At 36.4% G+C, this 24,549-nt stretch overlaps 3 protein-coding genes across 3 annotated transcripts in view; 2 read left to right on the forward strand and 1 right to left on the reverse strand.

The window, feature by feature from the left end:
- Positions 1-1,432, forward strand: part of LOC128549482 (chromosome transmission fidelity protein 18 homolog) — a 57,412-nt gene extending 55,980 nt beyond the window's left edge. The window contains exon 23 of the mRNA XM_053526139.1: positions 1,242-1,432. Coding sequence (XP_053382114.1) covers positions 1,242-1,432 — 191 coding nt within the window. The remainder of the gene's footprint in view (positions 1-1,241) is intronic.
- Positions 1-24,549, reverse strand: part of LOC123564106 (peroxiredoxin-like 2A) — a 150,071-nt gene that overhangs the window by 97,678 nt on the left and 27,844 nt on the right. The window lies entirely within an intron of this gene.
- LOC128555170 (uncharacterized) lies at positions 944-23,882 on the forward strand. Its single transcript, XM_053536757.1, has 6 exons — positions 944-1,915; positions 6,351-6,618; positions 18,672-18,902; positions 19,305-19,454; positions 21,571-21,675; positions 22,385-23,882. Exons 2-6 carry the CDS (start codon positions 6,381-6,383, stop codon positions 22,501-22,503), a joined length of 843 nt encoding a protein of 280 aa, XP_053392732.1. The 5' UTR covers positions 944-1,915; positions 6,351-6,380; the 3' UTR covers positions 22,504-23,882.

The following is a 24,549-nucleotide window of genomic DNA, read 5'->3' on the forward strand; positions in this document are numbered from 1 at the left end:
ATGTAATGGAAACTGCTTGATATTGTCATTTAACACACACCTCAGCACCCCCACCCCACCTCCCTCGAAAAGAAAGACAGTAGAAATTAACAAACACATTATCTTTAGACGAAACTTAAATCATAACTTTTCAAGCAAGCAACTAAACTCAGGTGACCGATAAAGGGTCTTCATAGCCCTCTTTTAAGATATTGTACCAGTTATCAGACAATCAACATATTTTGTTGTTCTCAGAGAAAACTTTGCCTTTAAGTGGATTCCCAAATAATAAGTTGGGATTCCACGATAAACTGTCTTCGGGGGAATGAAGGACAGGTAAATACTTTTTTTTCAATTTAGTTTACATTATTGTAGAAATTTTCTTCAAGATAATGTACTTGCTAGTACACTGACATACTGGCACTTTTAAAAGTTTGTTTGCTTGTTGTGTTATTCTTCATAGTCTCTTTACGTAACCCGATAAAAATCAAATATTAAATCACTGGCACCAGAACAGAAAGAATAAAAAACACAGTATATAATACCCTACCGCTAGTCCAACTGATCGTACGCGATATTGTGTGTTTGACTGAAATTATTTTTCTTGCATCAAACATGACCACAACTTTTCTTTTGATTTTTATTTAGCACTGACAATATTTTTCAAGAAAATGTTAGTTATAGACATTTAAAATGGGTGGTGATGTGTGCTGCGGCCATTGGAAATAGTTCTATTTTATATACATGTACATGTAGAATAAAGAAGAACGGCTATTTAGTGTGTTATAACCTTGAATGGTCGAACAGTGTCACCGTTTTTTTTTTTGGCAATTTTTATAAGCTTTTCTCTTTGTTTTAATTTATTTTTTTATCATTTAGTTTTGGTTGGTATTTATAGCTTTTTCTTATACTGCGTAAGTGTTCTATTCCATTTTTGGTCCAGATATGTCGTTTTCTGGTGAAAACGAGGACTTCGAAAATGTTTCACGTGCTACTTACGGTTCAGTTCCGGCGACCGTTATGCACAATCCTGATATTGATGCGCGGTTTTCGGCGCTCGAAAACACTCTTTCATCGTCTATTGATATGATTATGCAGAGATTGGACAGCCTTGAACAGCCTAACCAGTCTACTGAGTCTAGTGTTTATTTACCTCTCAGGGCTCGCCGAAAACTGTTTACAAGGGTATAGGGATAGTACTCCTCTAGGGAGGCACATACCTACAGTTCCTCTTAATAATGGCAAAGATCCTGACATTGTAGCTCAGGATGCCGTTTCTCTCCATACCAAGGACTCTGATATGAGAGAATTTTATAGCTTGGATGATGATGATGAAGGCGCTGATCGTGCCATTGGGTCTGATCCCAAAGGTCATTCTGAATCTGCTGGTTCTGTTTCTACTAGCACGAGAGCCACAAGGATCTACCCGGCACAGGTTCCGGCAGTTTTCTAATCTGTAGACACCTCATGCTCTTGATAAGCTGTTTGGTGATGGTGATGGTTTAGACGCTGGTAATGCAGGCAGTCTAGTCTAATATTGGACGATCATCACATGAATGTTTTAAGTGAGTCTTGGCGTTGCAAATTTCCTGACAAGATGTGTTCCTACAAGGATCAAACTAGAAGAGATTTCCCTGTTCACAAGGAGAACCTTAATATTGAGGTACCGAAATTAGATAGCATCTTCGAGGCCAAGATGCAGAAGAAATTTCGTTCATTACATTCGTCTAAGTTTTATGGTTCAAAGGAAACTAAAACACCTAAGTTAGATAAATCGTAAATAATTCATTTAGTGCTTGGCAGAGACAGCATAGTGTCCAGAGGGGCACCCAGTTCAAAGTAAATGTTGGCAAAGACGTGATGTTGGAGGGTAAAAACAATGAGAAGCCTAAGCAGCCATTGCCGCCTTTTCGGACCCTGAAGAAACAATGACACGGTAAGCAAAACTTTGTGCTATTATCTTCAAATACTTGTAGGGATTCTCCTCAGATATTTTATGCAAGCATGACAAGAATAAAACACGGATCAATGGGCACTGTCCATTATAAAGGAGGTGTACAAGTTGTATTTCAATCAGAAACCTCCATTTTTAGGGACCATAAATACAAGTGTTAAAAAAAGAAACGAAAATCTTTTTATTGAAAAAATAAATTCTCTTTTGGCGCTTTCGAAAAGATTCCATCAAATTAAATAAATCAATATTTTTAAGTACCTTGTTTATGATAATGAGACCAGTAATAAATTTAAAACGTGTCAATCAGTATCTTTGCAAAGAACACTTCAAAATGAACACAATGTCAAAAGTTAACGATTGGACAGTGTCGATTGATCTGAAGTATGCATATATGCACATTCAAATTTTTCGTGCTCACAGTCAATATCTGAGATTTTGTTTCAAGGGCAAGTGGTGTCAATGAAAAGTAATGTGTTTTGGTTCCACAGTTGCCCCAAGAGTATTCACAAAGGCAGTAAGTGTAGCAGCTTCTTATAAGGAATATTCGTCCAGCAGTTAATCTGCACGATTGGTTGAGCTTGAACCAGATAAAACAGAAACATTTGGAAGAATTATATCAATGTCAGAATCTTCTAATTTCTTTAGGTTTCATGATAAATCTGGAAAAATCAAGCCTGGTTCAACAGCACAATTTTGTGTTTGTAGGAGTTTGGTTCAAACTCAATTTAGCAATAGCTTGTCCTACAGTAGAGAGACTAAAAAAGATACAATTGGCTATTTAAATATTCTGGAAAGGGGGCAAACAGTAGCAAGAGATTTTCTACACTTTCTAGGTCTTCTGGCATCGTGCGTGGATCTAATCCCAAATGCTCGTCTATTCATGCGTCTAGTACAATTTCATCTACTGGGGTTTTGGAGACCAGAAAAACATCCTTTAACTATGGTTATACCAGTTACTGCACATCTCAAATCTCATCTGATTTTCGACCCTTCTCAGCAAACATTAAGAAGGGCCGATCTCTTTTCCAGTTTCAGGATCGAGGAGTTAACTCTCACAACAGATGCTTCGAAAACCATGTGCGAGGGTCATATGCGAGAAAACTTTGTTCAAGGTTCATGGTCCAAGATTCAAACCTGCCAGCACATAATTTGCTGGAAATGAAAGCAGTCCGCTTGTGTCTGAAACATTTGATTTCCAAGGTTCAGAAGAAATCTGTACTAGTGAAAACTGACAATACTACAGTGGTACAATATATATAAGCTTACCTTTTAGTTGTCAATATTTGAACTGCAGACAATTTCTGGCTGGATAGTGAAAATGTGTAAGGCAGACCATGGGTGACAAACTTTGAAAGTAAGCTCACAGTACTAGAGCTCTAGGTCCTTCCATGGCTCTCTTTAGAGGAGCATCAGAAGAATCTATTATGAAGACCGCAGACTGGTCATCTGACAACGTTCACATGGTGTTACTTAAGATCTTTGAATTCAATGTTTTGGAGAGAATTCAAATTACCCTTTTTGCGATTTCCGCTTGTTTATTCACAAGAAGCGTTTGATACATTATACATATATCTTGTTGAACATATTTTATGTATAATGCACTGTACCTTAGGTACAGAAAAACTTGAATGACCTTCCCAAATGAATTGTATAACTACTCGTGAATAAATTTGCAATGTGAATTAAATAGACAATACAAATGTACCACTGTATAATTTTAAATTCAGAATCATTTCTTAAACGAATTTCATTAATCGAGTCTTTAGCCCATTTAAGCACAAAGTGCACGGGGTGAGCTATTGTGATTACTCACCATCCGTCCGTTGTCCACCCGTCCACACTTTCCTTTAAACAGCATCTCCTCTGAAACCATTTGGCGGAAAGTGATGAAACTTAACTTTGAATCCTTAGGTGGTCCTCTTCTAAAGATGTTCTCATGGTGCCGCCACAGGGGTTGCTTGGGCTAAAAATATAAAAATCTTTAAACGACATCTCCTCTTAAACAGCCAAATTGGCGCCGTCTCTTGGGATGCAGCCATGGTCCTCTCCAGATACGACGTGCTCTGGCTCCTCTTCTCCACCTAAATCTGCCTCTGATAACTGGTGAATGTTAAATTGTTGCTGGAAGACTTCTTTGTGGGCCATAGCAGCCACATACTGCAGCATCAGGCGTTGCATATCTTTCATTTTGACGAAAGAATAAGTAATAATCTTGAAATTAGCCTCCTCCTTTATTATGTTCAAGCGATCAGAACAGACATATGTCTTAACAAAACTGTTGAGGTACTCAAAACAACTCAAGAAATTTAGATGAGTTATGATTCGCGTGGATTCGCATGTCGTAGTTATCCTTCGTAATGATTCGTATGCAAGCGTTTGCCGTTCGATTTCTGAACGTCTATTAATCGTTGACGTCGGGTTTTGTTCGCTTATGTGTGAGGAGTACTTGGATATAATCTAGAGACATCCGCAGATGTATTCATACGGCATTGCATACGGAGCCTTAAATGACGCACAAAGTGCAATTCCACGAAAAGCGGTGTACGGCCTAAACCCATGCCTACTTACAGCACCCGACTACCTTACATAACCCTATTCCATCGCCTAAACACCCTTTGTTCGTACTATATTGTGCGTTCATTGACAAACAAGCCAGCTGTTACTCTCACACTAAAACTTATATAACGTGTTAATAGAGATTACTGTTGACTGTCTCTTAACCCCCATAAATAAGACACGGATACAAAAACAACAAAAACAAAAAAAACCCCCAAAAATTACGAATTTCTTTCCATGGCTTAAACGATTTTGCATAGACCATCATCAAAAAGACAAAATACTGATTTACTTCAAATATCTTCCCCTATCCAAAACTACACTGAATGACGAAAGTAATTTTAAGACAAGAGGGTCATGATGATCATGACCCTGAATCGCTCACCTGAGTAATATGAGCGACATGTTTAAAATGGCAAACTGATGCTAAAATATAAGAAAGTAGGTCAGTAGGTCATATTCATGGTCACTGAAAGTCAGTTTTAAAATCGGTGTGCAAAACTGTACATATCATCCAAATTTCAAGGCTGTATCTTAAAAAATAAGAAAGTAGGTCAGTAGGTCAACGTCACAGTCAGGTGACCCCTAATCACTTAGGGTCATCAGGTAATTATAATCAGATAGTCTAGGAAATATGATCTGATAATTTTTAAGTATTTATTCCTATATAACTCATATAACAAATGACCCCAGGGCGGGGCCTCTTTTCTCCTCAGTGGACACATTTGAACAATCTTGTTAGACATCCACTAGGCAATGCTACATACCAAATATCAATGGCCTAGGCCTTGAACTTTCAGGCAAGAAGATTATTTTTTCCCCTATATAAGTTTATATTAAATTTGTGACCCCAGGGTAGGGGCTCTTTTTTTACCCCAGGGGCATAATTTGAACAATTCTGGTAGAGGACCACAAGGCAATACTACATACCAAATATCAAAGGCCTAGGTCTTGTGGTTTTAGACAAGAAAATTTTTAAAGTTTTTTTCCTGTAAATATTCCTGTAAAACTTGGGACCCCCGGGGCAGGGCCTCTTTTCATCCCAAGGGAATAATTTGAACAATCTTGTTAGACATCCACAAGGCAATGCAACATACCAAATATCAAAAGCATAGGCGTTGCAGTTTCAGACAAGAAGATTTTTAAAGTTTTTTCCTATATAAGTCTATGTAAAATTTGAGACCCCCCCAGGGCAGGGCCTCTTTTCACTCCAGGGTTAAAATTTGAACAATTTTGGCAGAGGACCACAAGGCAATGCTACATACCAAATATCAAAGGCCTATGTCTTGTGGTTTCAGAGAAGAAGATTTTAAAAGTTTTTTCCTGTATAAGTCTATGTAAAACTTGGGACCCCCGGGGCAGGGCCTCTTTTCACCCCAGGGGCATAATTTGAACAATCTTCATAGAGGTCCATTAGATGATGTCACAAGCCAAATATCAAGGCTCTACGCCATGCGGTTTTGGACAAAAAGATTTTCAAAGTTTTTCCTTTCTGTTGCCATGGCAATCAGAGTTCTACATGGAATTCAATTCTTTGGACAATTTTGAAAGAGGACCACCCAAGGATCAGGCCTGTGAAGTTTGATGTAATTCTGTCCAGTGGTTTTCAAGAAGAAGATTTTTTAGAAAATGTTGACGGACGGACGACGCACGTCACACGACACACGACGGACGACGGACATTGAGCAGTCACAAAAGCTCACCATGAAAAAAAAGTTGAGCAAAATTTTTCATAGAGTCCAGAGCCGCCTACCTGGCCTGTGCATACCCAAAGCGTCTGTGGAATATCAGCCTATGCTTGTCGATCTCAAAGGCAACTTCATGCAGTTTGATTTCAAGAAGTATTTATGTATATTTTCAGACTGCGTCTACAGGTTTGAAAAGCAAGACGATGATGTTGGTAATAGTTTTAAACTTTATATCTTCCCTAGTGTTTCTAGTAGCGACAGAAAAGTGTCCAAGCGGCATTTTGTATGACGCTTTGAAAGCAAAATGCGTTTGCCCGAGAGATATGTATCACGATACAATAACCAGACGATGTACTGATTGTTACAACATATGCAACAATGCAGCTCATCAGAGGACCAGTGACGAATGCAACAGTCTTTGTCCTGATTATCATTTGCCATGTAAGTATATAAATTCATCTTCTGTCAATTCCAACAACTAGCCAACTTAAATCTATTGAGGGCGCTTTTAGTAAATGCTGGCCAGCGGGGTCGACATTAAATCTCACGCATTGAATGTACACTTTTAAACCTTTTTTAAACCTACGTCGGATGGGTTTGCCTACCGTCATGTGACATTATGTGACAAGACCTACAGCACTGAGACACATCTGAATTCAAATTAGGCCAATAAAAATTATTCAAAATCTTGTGGTATGTTTTATTTACAACGCAATGACCTGATATGGGCATTTCATGAGACAGGGAAAGAATTTCCTGACGATAAAATTTTGGGACCACAATCTGGTAATTAACTGTCCATTCATCATCAGCAGGGACATCTGTGACATCTGGTGGCCGCCATTTTCTCATCTAAATCCCATGTTTAACAAAATAGCAGACAGGGACCTGTGAAGCTTCTTCTTCACTAACAGCCTTTTGAAATGATAATGAAATTTCAGCATCACTCTTCTGTTTCTGAATAAGCTGTGACCTTGACAGCGAGTTATGTCCTTGGTCATTGAAAAGAAAATGATCAGAGAAGTTGTCAGAGTCTGTTTGTTGAATAGACAGATTTGAAGAAACAGAATTATCTGTCTCAGAACTAAATGTTTCATTGATAAAAGTATCGAACAAATCAATGTCTGACACAAGATCATTCTCAATGGCTTTCTTAGCCATAGAATGGGTAACTGCACAAGAAAGGTAAAGGTCAGGAATTTCCTGTCCAACAAGATCAGGTTTTTGATCCAAACAAGGTGTGTCAGTTAAAGTGGATTTACCACAACCTTATCTTCAGCTAGGTCATTTCCTAACAGTGAATGGACACCTTTAAATGGTAAATCAGGTCTAACACCCACAGTCATAGGGCCTGTAACCAATTCTGAGGTTAAATAAACATTTTGAAGGGGTACAGAAACAAAACCACACTCCACCCCTTGAATAAGTACATTTGTACTAGAAGAAGTCTTCTCAGAAAAAGGCAGAACATTTGCACGAATAAGAGATTGAGAAGCTCCAGTATCCCTTAGGATTTTAATAGGAGTAGACTGGGTAGGATCACCGATAAGTGATATAGAACCATCAGATATGAATGGCTCATTAACCTCCATAATAGAATCGGACTTGGTGTCCTTGGCCCCTATAACAGTATTAATATCAGAACAAGGCTAGGGTTTAGACTTAACAGAGGTAAGGCCAGTAGGTCTTGCCTCATCTCTTCCCTGCTTCCTCTTTAGAGAAAAACATGGAGAAGTAATGTGTCCAGGTTTCCTGCAGCAACTGCAAGTAGGTAGAGACAAGGGTTATTTTCAGCAGGTTTAATACCTGAATTTTCAGCAGGTGTTTTACCTGAAAATTTTGATTTTTGAGAACTTCCTGTATTATTAACAGATGAGAACCTAGAATTATTTTGTGGAAAGAATGGTTTCTTGTTCAAATAATTTGGTTTGTTGAAGGAAATTTTATGAGTTAAAGTATAATCATCAGCCAACCGAGCAGCATCTTTTACATTTTCAACCTGTTTTTCACCTAAGGAAGTTTTGACCTCGGTGCAATACACTTTTAAATTCTTCAGTTAACATTAACTGCCTAAGTTTGTCATAACTAGTACCTATCTTCTTTGATGCACACCATCTATCAAATAACTGCTCTTTAACTCCGGCAAATTCAACATGGGTCTGGTCGGACTCCTTTCTGCAATTTCGAAATTTTTACCTGTAAGCTTCAGGAACTACCTCATAACATTTCAGAATTTAATTTTTAACATAATCATAATTTGAGATTTGCTCTACAGACATCTGTGTATAAATTTCACGGGCTTTGCCAATCAAAACACTTTGTAATAGAATACTCCAATTTTCCTTAGGCCATTTAAGGTTTTCAGCTTTTTTCTCAAAATCCATGAAATATTTGTCAACTTTTTCTTGAAAAGGTGGAACTAATCTTTTATGTTTGGTGATATCAAAGTGAGAGGGAGTTGGAGGTTCTGCACTTCTACTTGCCAATTTTAATTTTTAGCTCACCTGTCACAAAGTGACAAGGTGAGCTTTTGTGATCGCGTGGCTCCGTCGTCCGTCCGTCAGTGCGTCCGTGCGTGCGTAAACTTTTGCTTCTGACCACTCTAGAGGTCACATTTTTCAAGGGATCTTTATGAAATTTGGTCAGAATGTTTATCTTGATGATATCTAGGTCAAGTTTGGAACTGGGTCACGTGCGGTCAAAAACTAGGTCAGTAGGTCTAAAAATAGAAAAACATTGTGACCTCTCTAAAGGCCATATTTCTAAGTGGATCTTCATGAAAATTGGTCACAATAGTTACCTTGATGATATCTAGGTCAAGTTTGAAACTGGGTTACGTGCGATCAAAAACTAGGTCAGTAGGTCTAAAAATAGAAAAACCTTGTGACCGCTCTAGAGGCCACATTTCTCAATGGATCTTTATGAAAATTGGTCACAATGTTCATCTTAATAATATCTAAGTCCAGTTTGAAACTGGGTTACGTGCGATCAAAATCTAGGTCAGTAGGTCTAAAAATAGAAAAAACTTGTGACCTCTCTAGAGGCCACATTTCTCAACAGATCTTCATGAAAATTGGTCACAATATTCATCTTGATGATATCTAGGTCAAGTTTAAAACTGGGTTACGTGCGGTCAAAAACTAGGTCAGTAGGTCTAAAAATAGAAAAACTTTGTGACCTCTCTAAATGCCATACTTTTCATGGGATCTTTATGAAAATAAGTCAGAATATTCACCTTGATGAGATCTAGGTCAGATTTGAAACTGGATCACGTATGGTCAAAAACTAGGTCAGAAGGTTTAAAAATAGAAAAACTTTGTGACCTCTCTAGAGGCCATATTTTTTATGAGATCTTCATGAAAATTGATCAGAATGTTCACCTTGATGATATCTAGGTCAGCTTTGAAACTGGATCACGTGCGGTCAAAAACTAGGTCAGTAGGTCTAAAAATAGGAAAACATTGTGACCTCTCTAGAGGCCATACTTTTCATGGGATCTTTATGAAAATTGGTCAGAATAGTTACCTTGATGATATCTAAGTCAAGTTTGAAACTGGGTCATGTGCAGTCAATAACTAGGTCAGAAGGTCTAAAAATAGAAAAACCTTGTGACCTCTCTAGAGGCCATACTCATGAGATCTTCATGAAAATTGATCAGAAAGTTCACTTTGATGATATCTAGGTCAGCTTTGAAACTGGGTCACGTGCGGTCAAAAACTAGGTCAGTAGGTCTAAAAATAGAAAAACCTTGTTACCTCTCTAGAGGCCATATTTCTCAATGGATCTTCATGAAATTTGGTGAGAATGTTCAGCTTGATGATATCTAGATCAAATTCGAAACTGGGTTATGTGCGTTTAAAAACCTGGTCTGTAGATCGAAAAATAGAGAAACCTTGTGACCTCTCTAGAGGCCATATTTTTCATGAGATCTTCATGTAATTGGTGAGAATGTTCATCTTGATTATTTCTAGGTCAAGTTTAAAAGTGGGTCACGTGCCTTCAAAAACTAGGTCATTAGGTCAAATAATACAAATACCTTGTGACCTCTCTAGAGGTCATATTTTTCAATGGATCTTCATGAAAATTGGTCACATTTTTTTATCTTGATGATATCTAGGTCACATGTGCTCAAAAACTAGGTCACTGTGTCAAATAATAGAAATAACGACGTCATACTCAGTTCAACACTGGGTCATTTCATAGGTGAGCGATTCAGGACCATCATGGTCCTCTTGTTTTATTGTTTTATTTCTAATTCGTATTGCATTTGTTTTTTTCTCTCTCTGTTTCTTCTCTCTCAATCTCTAACTTTTTTCTTCTAACCATATTTCTCTTTCTCTTTCTTTCTTCGCTCTCTCCCTCTCTCTCTTTCTTCTCTCTCTCTCTCCCTCTCTCTTTCGTCTCTCTCTTTCCCTCTTCATTTCTAACTTTTACATTCTTTCTTCTCTCTCCATTTCTCTTTCTTAAAATTACAACTTTTATTGCATTTCCCTTATTTTCTAATCTGACTTAGTTTCAACAACGAGTGACTAAACTGATGAATCAAAAATAAGTCCATAAAATACTGAACAATTATGTTCTTAATTTCTTGTTTGAGCATGGATGACTTTACTTCAGAAATGCTATAGTGTTTGGCAAGCAGAAGTAAATGATTTCTTAGCTAACTGGAACATCTCCTGGGATGGCTCAGCCACAAACTTATCAAAATCAAATGACATTTTGATAGCTGCTTGTATGTATACTGTACCAAAAATTAAAAAAAGTCAAGAAGTTTTCCAATACAAAATAATCTTAAAATAAAATTAGCTGAAAAGTCTAAAAAATATTAAATTCAAAAATATAGCAGTCAATGCTTGATCCCGGCTTGCCCCACACTTTCTATTACGTCAGTGTGTAACTATTTCTTGTTACAGTAAATAAAAGTAACAGAAAGACAAACCAGCAACTATAACAATAACAAAATTTTATTCATGAATTTAAGTAAAAATACAAATATCTTTGAAAATGACAAAAAGCTGTAAAATCCAATCTCATAGGTAAAATAGTCCAAATCCTGTCCAGGTCAAATTTAAATCCAGTCAGAATAAATTCCACAATGTTTCATACAGTTCAAAAGTAATGTCCAAAATTTATAATTCCTCTCTTCAAAGATAATTTTTAATATCTAGAAACTTTTAATATAAATCCTTCAAATAATCCTTTAAAATATTAAATATCCAAACCTGATAATAATACAGGAAAGTTGCATCAATATCTACTGTCTAGCTTCTTAGGGTCTGTTTTTTATCTAAAACATCTGACTATATATTGTATCATTGAAGGTTCCAGAATTTTCATGTAACAATAAGAATAAAAAGAACATTCTGGAAAAATCAAGGACAATCTTTTCTAAAAAAATAACTGACATACACTGTTTGTCAATAATTGATACACAAATTAATAGAATTTTCTAGATTAAAGGAGGATGTTATAGTAAATACAGAATAATGTCTTTAAACAAGGTCAGTAAACAATGTTTTGCCTTAGGGAAAAAGACATAAGACATATACATAACAACAAGCTTTTCCTTTGATTTGATCGGGTGACATAGTTTTTGACCCCGCATAACCCAGTTTTAAATCTGGCCTAGAAATCATCAAGACAAACGATCTGACCAAGTTAAATAAAGATTGGGTCACAACTGTGCCCACAGGGGTGTTCACAAGCTTTTCCTATGATTTAATCTGATGACCTATTTTTGACCCCACATAACTCAGATTCAAACGTGCCTTAGATATCATCAAGACAAACATTCTGACTAAGCTTTATGAAGGCTGAGTATCAGTTTTGTCCTCTAGAGTGTTCACAAGCTTTTCTTTTGATTTTACATGGTGACCTAGTTTAAGACCCCACATGACCCAGATTTGAACTTGACCTAAAATCATCAAGACAAACACTCTGACCAAACTTCTGAAGATTGGGTCACAACTGTTGCTGATAGAGTGTAAACAAGCTTTTCCTTTGATTTGACCTAGGGACCTATTTTGACCCTACATAACCTAACTTTGAACTCGACCTAAAAATCACAAAGACAAACATTCTGACTAAGTTTCATAAAGACTGGGTCACAACTGTAGAGTATTCACAAGCTTTTGCTTTAATTTGACCTAGTGACCTAGGTTTTTACCCAACATAACCCAGATTTATAATTGACCTAGAAATCATGAAGACAAACATTCTGACTACGTTTCATAAAGAATGGGTCACAAGTGCGGCCTCTAGAGTTCTAGAGTTCTCTAGAGTTGACCTGACCTAGTGACCTACTTTTTTGACCAAACATGACCCAGTTTCCAATCTGACCTAGAGATCAGTAAGACAAAAATTTTGACAGTTTCATAAAGTTCATAAATATTGAGTCACAACTGTAACCTTTAGAGTGTTCACAAGCTTTTCCTTTGATTTGACCTAGTGACCTAGTTTTTGAACCAACAAAACCCAGATTTAAACTTGACCTAGAATTTAACAAGACAAACCTTGTGACCAAGTTTCATAAAGTTTTGGTCACAACTGTGGCCTTTAGAATGATCACAATTTTTTCCTTTGATTTGACCTAGTGGCCTAGTTTTGACCCAACATGACTTTGTTTCGAACCTGACATAAAGATCTTTAAACTAATCATTATGACCAAGATTCATATAGATTGGATCACAACTGTGGCCTCTCAAGTGATCACAAGAAAATGTTGACGGACGACGGGCGACGCACGACGGATGCCGACGGACGCCGGACAATGACTGGTCACAATACCTCAGCTTGAGCACTTCCTGCTCAGGTGGGCTTAAAAGCTTGTGAACACAGTTGTGACTCAATCTTTATTAACCTTAGTCAGAATGTTTGGTTTGATAATCTCTAGGTCAGGTTCTAATCTTGGTCATGTGGGGTCAAAAATTAGGTCACCCTGTTAAATCAAGAGAAAAGCTTTTGAACACTCTGGAGGCCACAGTTATGATTCAGTTTTTATGAATCTTGGTCACAATGTTTGTCTCGATGATTTCTAGGTAGAAATTTGAAACTTGGTCAAGTAGTGCCAAGAACTAGGTCACTAGGCAAGATCAAATGAAAATCTTGTTAACATTCTAGAGAACGCAATTTTAATATGTTTCAAACTCATGAGAATTAGTCAGAATGTTTGTCTTGATGACCTCTAAAGGTCAAATCTGGGTCATATAGGGTCTAAAACTAAGTCGTCCGGTCAAATCATGGGAAAAGCTTGTGAACACTCTAGAGACCACTGTTGTGACCTAATTTTTATGAAACTTTGGCAAAATGTTTGTCTTCATGAATTTTGGTAAAATTTGAAATTGGGTCATGTGGGTCAAAACTAGGCCCCTAGGCCAGATTAAAGGAAAGTTTTGTTATCATTCTAGAGGCCACAATGTATATTTGTAACTTACTAGTATGAGACTTTGTAAGAATGTTTGTCTCGATGATCTCTAGGCCAAGTTTAAATCTGGGTCATGTAGGGTAAAAAACTAGGTCAACAGGTCAAATCAAAGGAAAAGCTTGTGAACACTCTAAAGATTACAGTTGGGGCTCAATATTTATGAACTTTATGAAACTTGATCAAAATTTTTGTCTTACTGATCTCTAGGTCAGATTGGAAACTGGGTCATGTTTGGGCAAAAGCTAGGTCATTAGGACAGATCAAAGAAAAATCTTGTTACCGCTTTAGATTCCATTGGTATTGGTCAGAATAATTGGCTTGATGACCGCTAGGTTAAGTTCAAATCTGGGTCATTTTGGGATCAAAAACTAAGTCGTCCGGAAAAGCCTGATAACACTCTATAGGTCACGTTTATGACTATTCATGAAACTTGGTCAAAATGATGATTTTGATGATCTTTAGCCCAAGTTCGAATCTAGATCATCTGAGGTCAAAAACTAGATCACCTGTTAAAATCAAAGAAAAACCTTGTGCATGCAATAGGGGCTGCACCTTTCATTTGCTGTGCATGAAACTTGGTTAGCATGTTTGTCTGCATGAAATCTCGAATGAATTTCATCTTGGTCATGTGGGGTAAAAATCTATGTCACCTGGTCAAATAAAAGAATAAACTTGTTTTCACCCTAGAGGGCACATTTTTAGCCCACCATCATCAGATGGTGGGCTATTCAAATCACTCTGCGTCCGTGGTCCGTCGTCCGTCCGTCCGTCCGTCCTACCTTCCGTCCGTTAACAATTTCTCGTTATCGCATCTCCTCAGAAACTACAAGGGGGATTTTGACCAAACTTTGACAGAATGATGTATTGGTACCCTAGTTGTGTCCCCTGAAAATCAGACTGGTTCAACAATTTTTTAGTAAGTTATGGCCCTTTGTTTATTTCTATAATTTACATAGATTTATATAGGGAAAAACTTTGAAAATCTTCTTGTCCAAAACCACAGAGCCTAGGGCTTTGATATTTGGTATGAAGCATCATCTAGTGGTCCTCTACCAAGATGAATCAAGTTATTTCCCTGGGGTCTAATATGGCCCCACCCCGGGGGTCAACTGTTTTATTTAGACTTATATAGGGAAAAATTTTGAAAAACCTCTTGTCCAAAACCACAGGGCCTAGGGCTTTGATATTTTGTATGTGACATCATCTAGTGGTCTTCTACTAAGATTGTTCAAATTATCCCCTTAGGGTCAAATATGACCCCGCCCCGGGGGTCCCATGGTTTACATAGACTTATGTAGGGAAAAACTTTGAAAATCTTCTTGTCCAAACCATAGAGCCTAGGGCTTTGATATTTATAATTTAGCATCATCTAGTGGTTCTCTACCAAGTTTTTTTAAAATTATCCCCCTAGGGTCAAATATGGCCCCGCCCTTGGGGTCATATGGTTCATATAGACTTATATAGGGAAAAGCTTTTAAAAACCTCTTGTCAATAACCTACAACATTCAAATTTGGATCACATGTATGGTTTTGAGTGGCAAGATGAACTTTGACATGAATTGACGTTGATTTTGACCTAGTGACCTACTTTCCCATTTCTGTAGCTACAACCTTCAAATTTGGACCACATGCATAGTTTTGTGCACTGAACAAAACTTTGACCTTGACATTGACCTAGTGACGTACTTTCACATTTTTGAAAATACAGGCTTCAAATTTGGACCACATGCATAGTTTCGTGTTCCGAAATGAAATTTGACCTTGATTTTGACCCAGTGACCTACTTTCACATTTCTCAAGCTACAGCCTTCAAATTTGGACCACATGCATGGTTTTATGTACTGAAACAAACCTTGACCTTTACATTGACCTAGTGACCTACTTTCACATTTTTTAAGGTACAGGCTTCAAATTTGGACCACATGCATAGTTCTGTATTCCGAAATAAAATTTGACCTTGATTTAGACCTAGTGACCTACTTTCACATTTCTGAAGCTACAGCTTTCAAATTTGGACCACTTGCATAGTTTTGTGAACCGAAACTTTGACCTTTACATTGACCTAGTGACCTACTTACACATTTTTAGCCAACCACCATCAGATGGTGGGCTATTCAAATCACTCTGCGTCCGTCGTCCGTCTGTCCGTCCGTTAACAATTTCTCGTTATCGCATCTCCTCAGAAACTACCAGGGAGATTTTGACCAAACTTTGTCAGAATGATGTATTGGTACCCTAGTTGTGTCCCGCTGAATATCAGACTGGTTCAACATGTTTTGAGTGAGTTATGGCCCTTTGTTTATTTCTATAATTTGCATAGATTTAAATAGGGAAAAACTTTAAAATCTTCTTGTTCAAAACAACAGGGCCTAGGGCTTTGATATTTTGTATGTGACATCATCTAGTGGTCCTCTGCCAAGACTGTTCAGATTATGGGGTCAAGTATGGCCCCTCCCCGGGGGTCACATGGTTTACATAGACTTATATAGGGAAAAACTTGGCTTGAAAATCTTCTTGTCCAAACCACAAAGCCTAGGGCTTTGATATTTGTAATGAAGCATCATCTAGTGGTTCTCTACCAAGTTTATTCAAATTATCCCCCTAGGGTCAAATATGGCCCCGTCCCGGGGGTCACATTGTTTATATAGACTTATATAGGGAAAAAAAAGAAAAACTTTTGTCCAAAACCACAGGGCCTAGGGCTTTGCTATTTTGTATGTGACATCATCTAGTGGTTCTCTACTAAGATTATTGAAATTATTCCCCCTAGGATCAAATATGACCCCGCCCTGGGGGTCACATGGTTCATATAGACTTATATAGGGAAAAGCTTTTAAAATTTTCTTGTCAATAACCTACAACATTCAAATTTGGATCACATGTATGGTTTTGAGTGGCAAGATGATCCTTGACATGAGTTGACATTGGTTTTGACGTAGTGACCGACTTTCACATTTCTGTAGCTACAGCTTTCAAATTTGGACAACATGCATAGTTTTGTGCACTGATAAAAACTTTGACATTTACATTGACCAAGTGACCTACTTTCACATTTTTGAAGGTACAGGCTTCAAATTTGGACCTCATGCATAGTTCTGTGTTCCGAAATAAAATTTGACCTTGATTTTGACCTAGTGACCTACTTTCACATTTCTCAAGCTACAGCCTTCAAATTTGGACCACTTGCATAGTTTTGTGTACCGAAATGAACTTTGACCTTAAGATTGACCTAGTGACCTACTTTCACATTTCTGTAGCTACAGGCTTCAAATTTAGAGCACACGCATAGGATTGTGTACCGAAACAAACTTTGACCTTGACATTGACCTAGTGACCTACTTTCACATTTTTGAAGGTACAGGCTTCAAATTTGGACCACATGCATAGATTTATGTTCTGAAGTGTAATTTGACCTTGATTTTGACCTAGTGACCTACTTTCACATTTCTCAAGCTACAGCCTTCAAATTTGGACCACTTGCATAGTTTTGTGTACCGAAATAAACATTCACCTTAAGATTGACCTAGTGACCTACTTTCAAATTTCTCAAACTACAGCCTTCAAAGTTGATGCACATGCATAGTTTTGTGTACAAAGAACTTTGTCCTTGAAATTGATCTAGTGACCTACTTTCACATTTCTCAAGCTACAACTTTCGAATTTGGACCACATGCACAGTGTTGTGTACGGAAATGAAAATTTGACCTTGAGCTAGTCAATAAGTCTTGAAATTTGGAGCACTCAAAATGGCACATTGGTGGACGCCAAGATCACTATGTGATCTCTTGTTGAAGGTACAGGCTTCAAATTTGGACCACATGCATAGCTTTTTATTCCGAAATAAAATTTGACCTTGATTTTGACCTAGTGACCTACTTTCACATTTCTTAAGCTACAGCCTTCAAATTTAGACCACTTGCATAGTTTTGTGTACCGAAATGAACTTTGAATTAAGATTGACCCAGTGACCTACTTTCACATTTCTGTAGCTACAGGCTTCAAATTTAGATCACATGCATAGGATTGTGTACCGAAACAAACTTTGACATTGACATTGACCTAGTGACCTACTTTCACATTTTTGAAGGTACAGGCTTCAAATTTGGACCACATGCATAGATTAATGTTCTGGAGTGAAATTTGACCTTGATTTTGACCTAGTGACCTACTTTCACATTTCTCAAGCTACAGCTTTAAAATTTGGACCACTTGCATAGTTTTGTGTACCGAAATAAACATTCACCTTAAGATTGACCTAGTGACCTACTTTCAAATTTATCAAACTACAGCCTTCAAACTTGATGCACATGCATAGTTTTGTGTACAAAGAACTTTGTCCTTTAAATTGATCTAGTGACCTACTTTCACATTTCTCAAGCTACAACTTTCGAATTTGGACCACATGCACAGTGTTGTGTACGGAAATGAAATTTGACCTTGTGCTAGTCAATAAGTCTTGAAATTTGGAGCACTCAAAAATGGCACATTGGTGGGCGCCAAGATCACTCTGTGATCTCTTGTTTATTGTATCTTCATAACACTTGGTCAGAATGTTTGTTATCATAAAGTCTTGGATGATTTCAAATCTGGGTCAGGTGGTGTCAAAAACTAGGTTTCTAGGTTACATTCAAGAAAAAGCTTGTCTAATTGTCTACTAGCCCCAATCTTCCCGAAACATTGTCAGAATGTCTGTTTTCATGAAATTTTGGATAAGTTTGAATCTAGGTCATGTGGGATATAAAAAAAAACTAGGCCACAAGGTCAGATCAAAGAAAATGCTTGTTGACACTGAAGAGGCCACGATTTTTTCCCAATCTTAATGAAAATTGGCCAGAATATTCGTCTCAGTGACATCACTAAGTACAACATGTTTACCCTGTTATGGTTTGTTACTCAGGTGAGCGACCTAGGGCCGTCTTGGTCCTCTTATTTAATAGACATTTTAAAAGAATAAATTTAAAATGACATATTTTTTGATTATGTTTATTTATTTATGGCCTATATGCAAATGTCCAAGTTTACAATTGCGCAGCATACAGCAGTTTACTGATATAACTCGTGTTATTTGCAGCACATGATATGCCAGTATCAGCTGAAGAAGAAGAGGAAGCAGGAGCAGGAGAAATATGTACAGGAGACATGCAATATGATAACATGAAAATGAAGTGCGTCTGTCCAAAGGATATGTTTTATGATGAGGTGACTAGACGCTGTAGTAGTTGCTATGTTATATGTTATCACGCAGATATTCAGATGACTCAGGATGCGTGCAATTTTTCTTGCCCAGACTATCACTTGCCGTGTAAGTAGATATCTAATATTGTGCAAACCTTAAAAAAGCACCGAAAACCTGTTTTCTGTCTTTAGTCATAATGCTAGATGGAACAGTGAAGTCTCTAGAAATACCCCATGTAGACTTTAGCGTTCAATACTAATATTTCAGGTTTAAAAGTCAGCGTATTGAAAACAAAATTATTATGAAAGGCAGCAATTTTAGGCTGAATTTGGGATTTGGGATGTTTGTTATACTTAGTGTTAATTCTTTAATAGAGTTTAATGACATTATCAGTGTCAGCTATTTCACAAAACTTGAAGAAAGTAAAAATACTTTACTTAATGGTAAGAAAGAATTAAACCTAAAAGAAATGTGTAACGTAACTACAAAATACAGAGTAGACAGTGCTGCATTGTTCCTTCGTTTTAGTTACAACGATTGTGCCACATTTGATCTCCACTCCATCATCAGATTTTGACTATCACAAAGAGGTGACCATCGTCTTTGTCTGCATTATTGTCATTATAACGTTTATTGGAATAGTCATAGCAGTATACTGCGGTAAATGCAAGAAGAAAGGTATGCCTCATTAAAATCACTTTTCTAAAGGGGTTGGGAAGAAAAAAAGATGAATAGAAAACTTGGTCTGAATATACTTTTTCCTACGTCTTTTCGTACGTTACTTGTGATTACCATTAATCCTTGATGACCAAAATTCAGGTACTTCTTTACACCTATGTTAAACATTTCGTTGATAAAAATGTATTTAATTTTGACTTTAAATTTGCTGATTGCTACTTGATCCACTAAATCCATAACAGGGATTACCGTGATTGTTGCTTTATTTAAGCAATATTTTATAACATTTTTTTTCTTATTCATATATCTGTCTGAGATTTATTTAAGAAGGAAAAGTCCTAATACTTATATTCCAATTAGAAATGCATTTTATTATCTATTATAAAATGTTGTATCTGACTCCCCTTAACACAAAATATCTAAAAAGCCGGCTAATTCTTTTGATTTCAATATAATTTCCAGTTTTACCTTTTTAGCTCATCTGATTTTTTGAAGAAAAAAAAAGATGAGTTATTGTCATCACATGATCGGCGTCGGCGTCTGCGTCTGCGTCGGCGTTGCCTGGTTAAGTTTTATGTTTAGGTCAGCCTTTCTCCTAAACTATCAAAGCTATTGCTTTGAAACTTGCAACACATGTTCACCATCATAAGCTGAACCTGTACAGCAAGAAACATAACTCCATCCTGCTTTTTGCAAGATTAATGGCCCCTTTTGTACTTAGAAAATATCAGATTTCTTGGTTAAGTTTTATGTTTAGGTCAACGTTTCTCCTAAACTGTCAAAGCTATTGCTTTAAAACTTGCAACACTTGTTCACCATCATAAGCTGACCCTGTACAGCAAGAAACATAACTCCATCCTGCTTTCTGCAAGATTTATGGCCCATTTTAGACTTAGAAAATATCTGAATTCTTGGTTAAGTTTTATGTTTAGGTCAACTTTTTCTTTTAAACTATCAAAGCTATTGCTTTGAAACTTGCAACACTTGTTCACCATCATAAGCTGTACAGCAAAAAAACATAACTCCAGCCTGCTTTTTGCAAGATTTATTGCCCCTTTTGGACTTAGAAAATCAGTTTTCTTGGTTGAGTAATATGTTTAGGTCCGCTTTTCTCCTAAACTATTCAAACTATTGCGTTGAAACTTGCAACAGTTGTTCACCGTCATAAGCTGACTATGTACATCAAGAAACATAACTCCATCATGCTTTTTTCAAGAATTATGGCCCTTTTTGGACTTAGAAAATCTTGGATAGGAAAATTTTTCTATTATACAAAAAAAAAATCAGATGAGCGTCAGCACCCGCAAGGCGGTGCTATTGTCATTGAAGTATCAACCACTTGAAAAAGGGTAGTCTTGAATAAGCGTGTAGTTTCGGGATTCTTTTATATTCAGTCAGTATTAGTTGCACAACCATGATATAAGGAGGTAATAATCCAAACTTAAATTCTTATTGAATTTCTCCAACTACAAACTATATTTTTTCTATGAAAATCTTTGACAAATAAAATCTTTGACAAATATAATACAGGATCCATGCTGTTCGCTAACGATTTCTCTAATTGCAATAGGCTTTGAAAGCAAACAGCATGGATCCTGACCAGACTGCGCGGGTGCGCAGGCTGGTCTGGATCCATGCTGGTCGCAAATGTACTATGTTGGTTTTTTTCATGGGGCGGCTCATATATCCTTCAAAAAATTTTAGGCCAGAAATAAGATCTCCTTGTTTAAAATTCTGACCCACAGTAAAATATGAAAAATGAAATACAATTTCTTTTAAACATTGAAAAATTGTTTTGAAGTTTTGTACTAACTAAATGTCCTCAACAATTTATGACAATTCATTAACGAATGAAGTCCAAACTGAAATTAAAACAGATTTTAGGTTTAAAATGGTTGAAACTTTGAATGGAAAAATATTCAGTCAAAATCGTTATCATGACGATCAGTACAAAACTAGTAAAGGTTTTACTTTAAATTCTAAAAGGTCCAATTACAATCCTTAGAGTACTTTAAAATGGTATAATATATGAACGGTATTGCCTTATATTTCAAGAGAAATTTAGTAAAAGCAGTCCATAAGTCTTATGACTTCATTTTATCTACTCTTGTGACAGGTGTATGTTTACTGCCATGTGTTCGAAGGGTTGGAAGTGGAACTGAGGCAGAAACTGACAGATTTCATGAGAATGTTCAACTAGCAGTTAATATGAGACAAGAAGGTGTGATCATTTAAATTATTTTTTGTTAAAAGTCTTGACAAATGTTTTTGCCAAACCCAAATTATGCAAACAGACAATCACTTCACCTCATAGGTTTAGACCAGGAACCGTTGTAACGTTCTTAAGGCTGATCACAACCAAAACGAATGTAAGCCTTCGCAGGTCTATTAGTCCAAATATAAATAGTGTTTATCATTTTTCCTTTCCTAGTGCCTTTTCTCAACAGCAACGTGTTTACTTTTATTCTACCGCGTTTCAGAATGTATCACTTTGCATTCCGTCGAAATCAGCATGTTCTCACCGCATGCAAGGTAAAAATGGCGGCGAAAGAATTTTCTTTTAGTTTTTATAAAGTAGCGATAGTTATTATGGGAATATAAGCCTGAAAATCAAATCTGATATGCTAGAAAATATCGAAATATAGAACAGCCGGATTTAATGGTGTTCAGCCTTAAGTCAAAATCTTGTATAAGAGACATATAACAAGATTGATAGGAAACTCGATCAAGATCTTTCTAAGAATGACTTCCCAGCTAACGTTATATTCTATGGAAAAGCTTACAAAACGCAACTTTAGGTGTGGCTGTACTAGTTCGCAGGCAGATTTATGATAGATCACCATTCTTTGAGTTTAAATGACTGATTCACTGCTGAATCTCACAGAAAATGAGCACTTGTTTATCTTGGATTATATGTTTTATCTTTTCAGAAGTGTTTGATGTTCAGCAGCCACATGATGATGGTGTAAACGGCATGATGGCACCATCTGGCCTCACTACAAACGAAGTCAATGAGGAAACCAAGCTTAAAGTTGGACTTAATCATTAAAGCATTGCTAAGATTTATAATGTTTATCTTTTTGGTGTCAGGAAAACTCCTTTTCTGTGAAGTATGATCTGAAAATTGAATTTTCTCTATAAATAAGGTAATTAGTCAAGAGTCAATCAATTGTCCCATCACCTTGCGTGATTGCTTAAAATTACTTTTTAGTGCAAGACCATAAACATCTGGTTATTTTTCTTTCCATTATGGCTATTATTATGTAATTATAGTTTACTCAGTATAAATGTCTAGAATAAGTGTTAATTGTCAAAAGTGGAAAGGAAACGTTACCAGTGGTTGTATGAATAAAATCACTCGTGATGTGTGTGACCAATAAAAATTATTGATATGCGTTAATAACCCATCCAGTTATTTGTTTAATGTCTGTTGTTTATATTTTTAAATACTTCTTAATCAAAATGTGATATTCTGTCTGTGATATTATAAATATGAGCCTTGGTTTATCAAATATTTGTAGATCGTTACACATGAGATATAATGTTGTCACTGTAAATTTGTAACATTTTACACATTCATTTTTGTTTAAAATCCAAGAGCGAAATCAGAATGAATGCATAGAAGAAAGAAATGGCCATTTGTTAGCAATGTTTAAAGAATTTTAATTTGAAAAGTAAGTTCAAGGACATACATTCGCATTCAGTATGAAATAATTTCATTCAAAACAGGCAAAGTTGGATCATGTACGTTCAATTAAAGCAAATAACAGGGTATCAAATTAATAGGGCATGTAGTCCATTAGGACAAAATCAGTTCAACATGGAAATTGACTATACATGAGGGACATATAACTCATTCAAATAAAGGACAGATTTGGTTCATGTACAAATTGTTGAAAAGCAATAAACAGGGTATCAAGTTAAATGGGTGTGTGAGTTAATTAGGACAAAATCAAGTGGGCATGGACATAATTAGGCAATTAATAATCAATAGATCAGGAAAGTATTACATAAAATATATGGACCAGCTTCAACATCACTTGGGCATTTGTTGGTAATCAAATTCTGTAGAAGTAATAAAAGGGTTTTGGGGCATTATCGGTGTTTATTTTGGAGTGTTATTTGGAACAAGGGCATTTACAGGAAGAATGGTCTAAGAATTTTATTAAATAGATATCAAAGCAAACTGCAGAGGAAAGAATCGATGTATTTGTCATTATATATTGACATAAAAAGATTATATTGTCTCCACGGACAAATTTTATTGTCATATGAAAAGCCGCATCTTGTAGCTACTCTCAATTTACATGCACTGTGAAATCATTTAATTTGTGCGGAGGGCAAATTTTTACGGTTGCGTTAAGGTTTAGGAGTATATCATCAAAACACAGAAATATTTTATAAACGAATAACATCGTTACCAATATTTTACTTAACCATTACATGTTCTGCCGTACTGTCCCGTACTGAAAATATTCTGAAAAAGTTGTCCCCCTTTGAAAATGAATGCCATTTGTAAAGAAATAAAAATAAACAATTGCTGAAAACTGTGTTCCACTTAATTATGTGAAATTTCAACACTCGCATGCGATTGCAAATGAATCAAAACTAACATGTGTAACAGTTCTTTGAAAATGGTGACTTTTTGAAGGCGTTTGACTGTCCGAAAATGGGTCCCATTTAGGCAGTCTTTTTTTCGGAATTCAATGTTTATATTAGTATACTGACACTTGTTTTGTTGTTTTTGTAATGATAGCGTGTATATTACTTATATTACTCTACAAAACAAGTGTCAGCATACTGATGTAAGCATTGAATTCCGAAAAAAAGAACTGTTTAAACAGGCCCCACTTCCAGACAGTCAAGCGCTTTTAAAATCTCACCATTTTCAAGGAACTGTTACACATGTTTGTTTTGATGCATTTGTAATAGCGTGCGAGTGTTGAAATTTCACATAACTAGGCGGAACACAGTTTTCAGCGATTGTTTGTTTTTATTTCTTTACAAATGGCATTCATTTTCAAAGGGGGACAACTTTTTCAGAATATTTTCAGTACGGGACAGAACGGCAGAACATGCAATGTTTAAGTAAAAT

The sequence above is a fragment of the Mercenaria mercenaria genome, chromosome 2 (assembly GCF_021730395.1).
Source record: "Mercenaria mercenaria strain notata chromosome 2, MADL_Memer_1, whole genome shotgun sequence".
In the NCBI taxonomy this organism is placed as follows: Eukaryota; Metazoa; Mollusca; class Bivalvia; order Venerida; family Veneridae; genus Mercenaria; species Mercenaria mercenaria.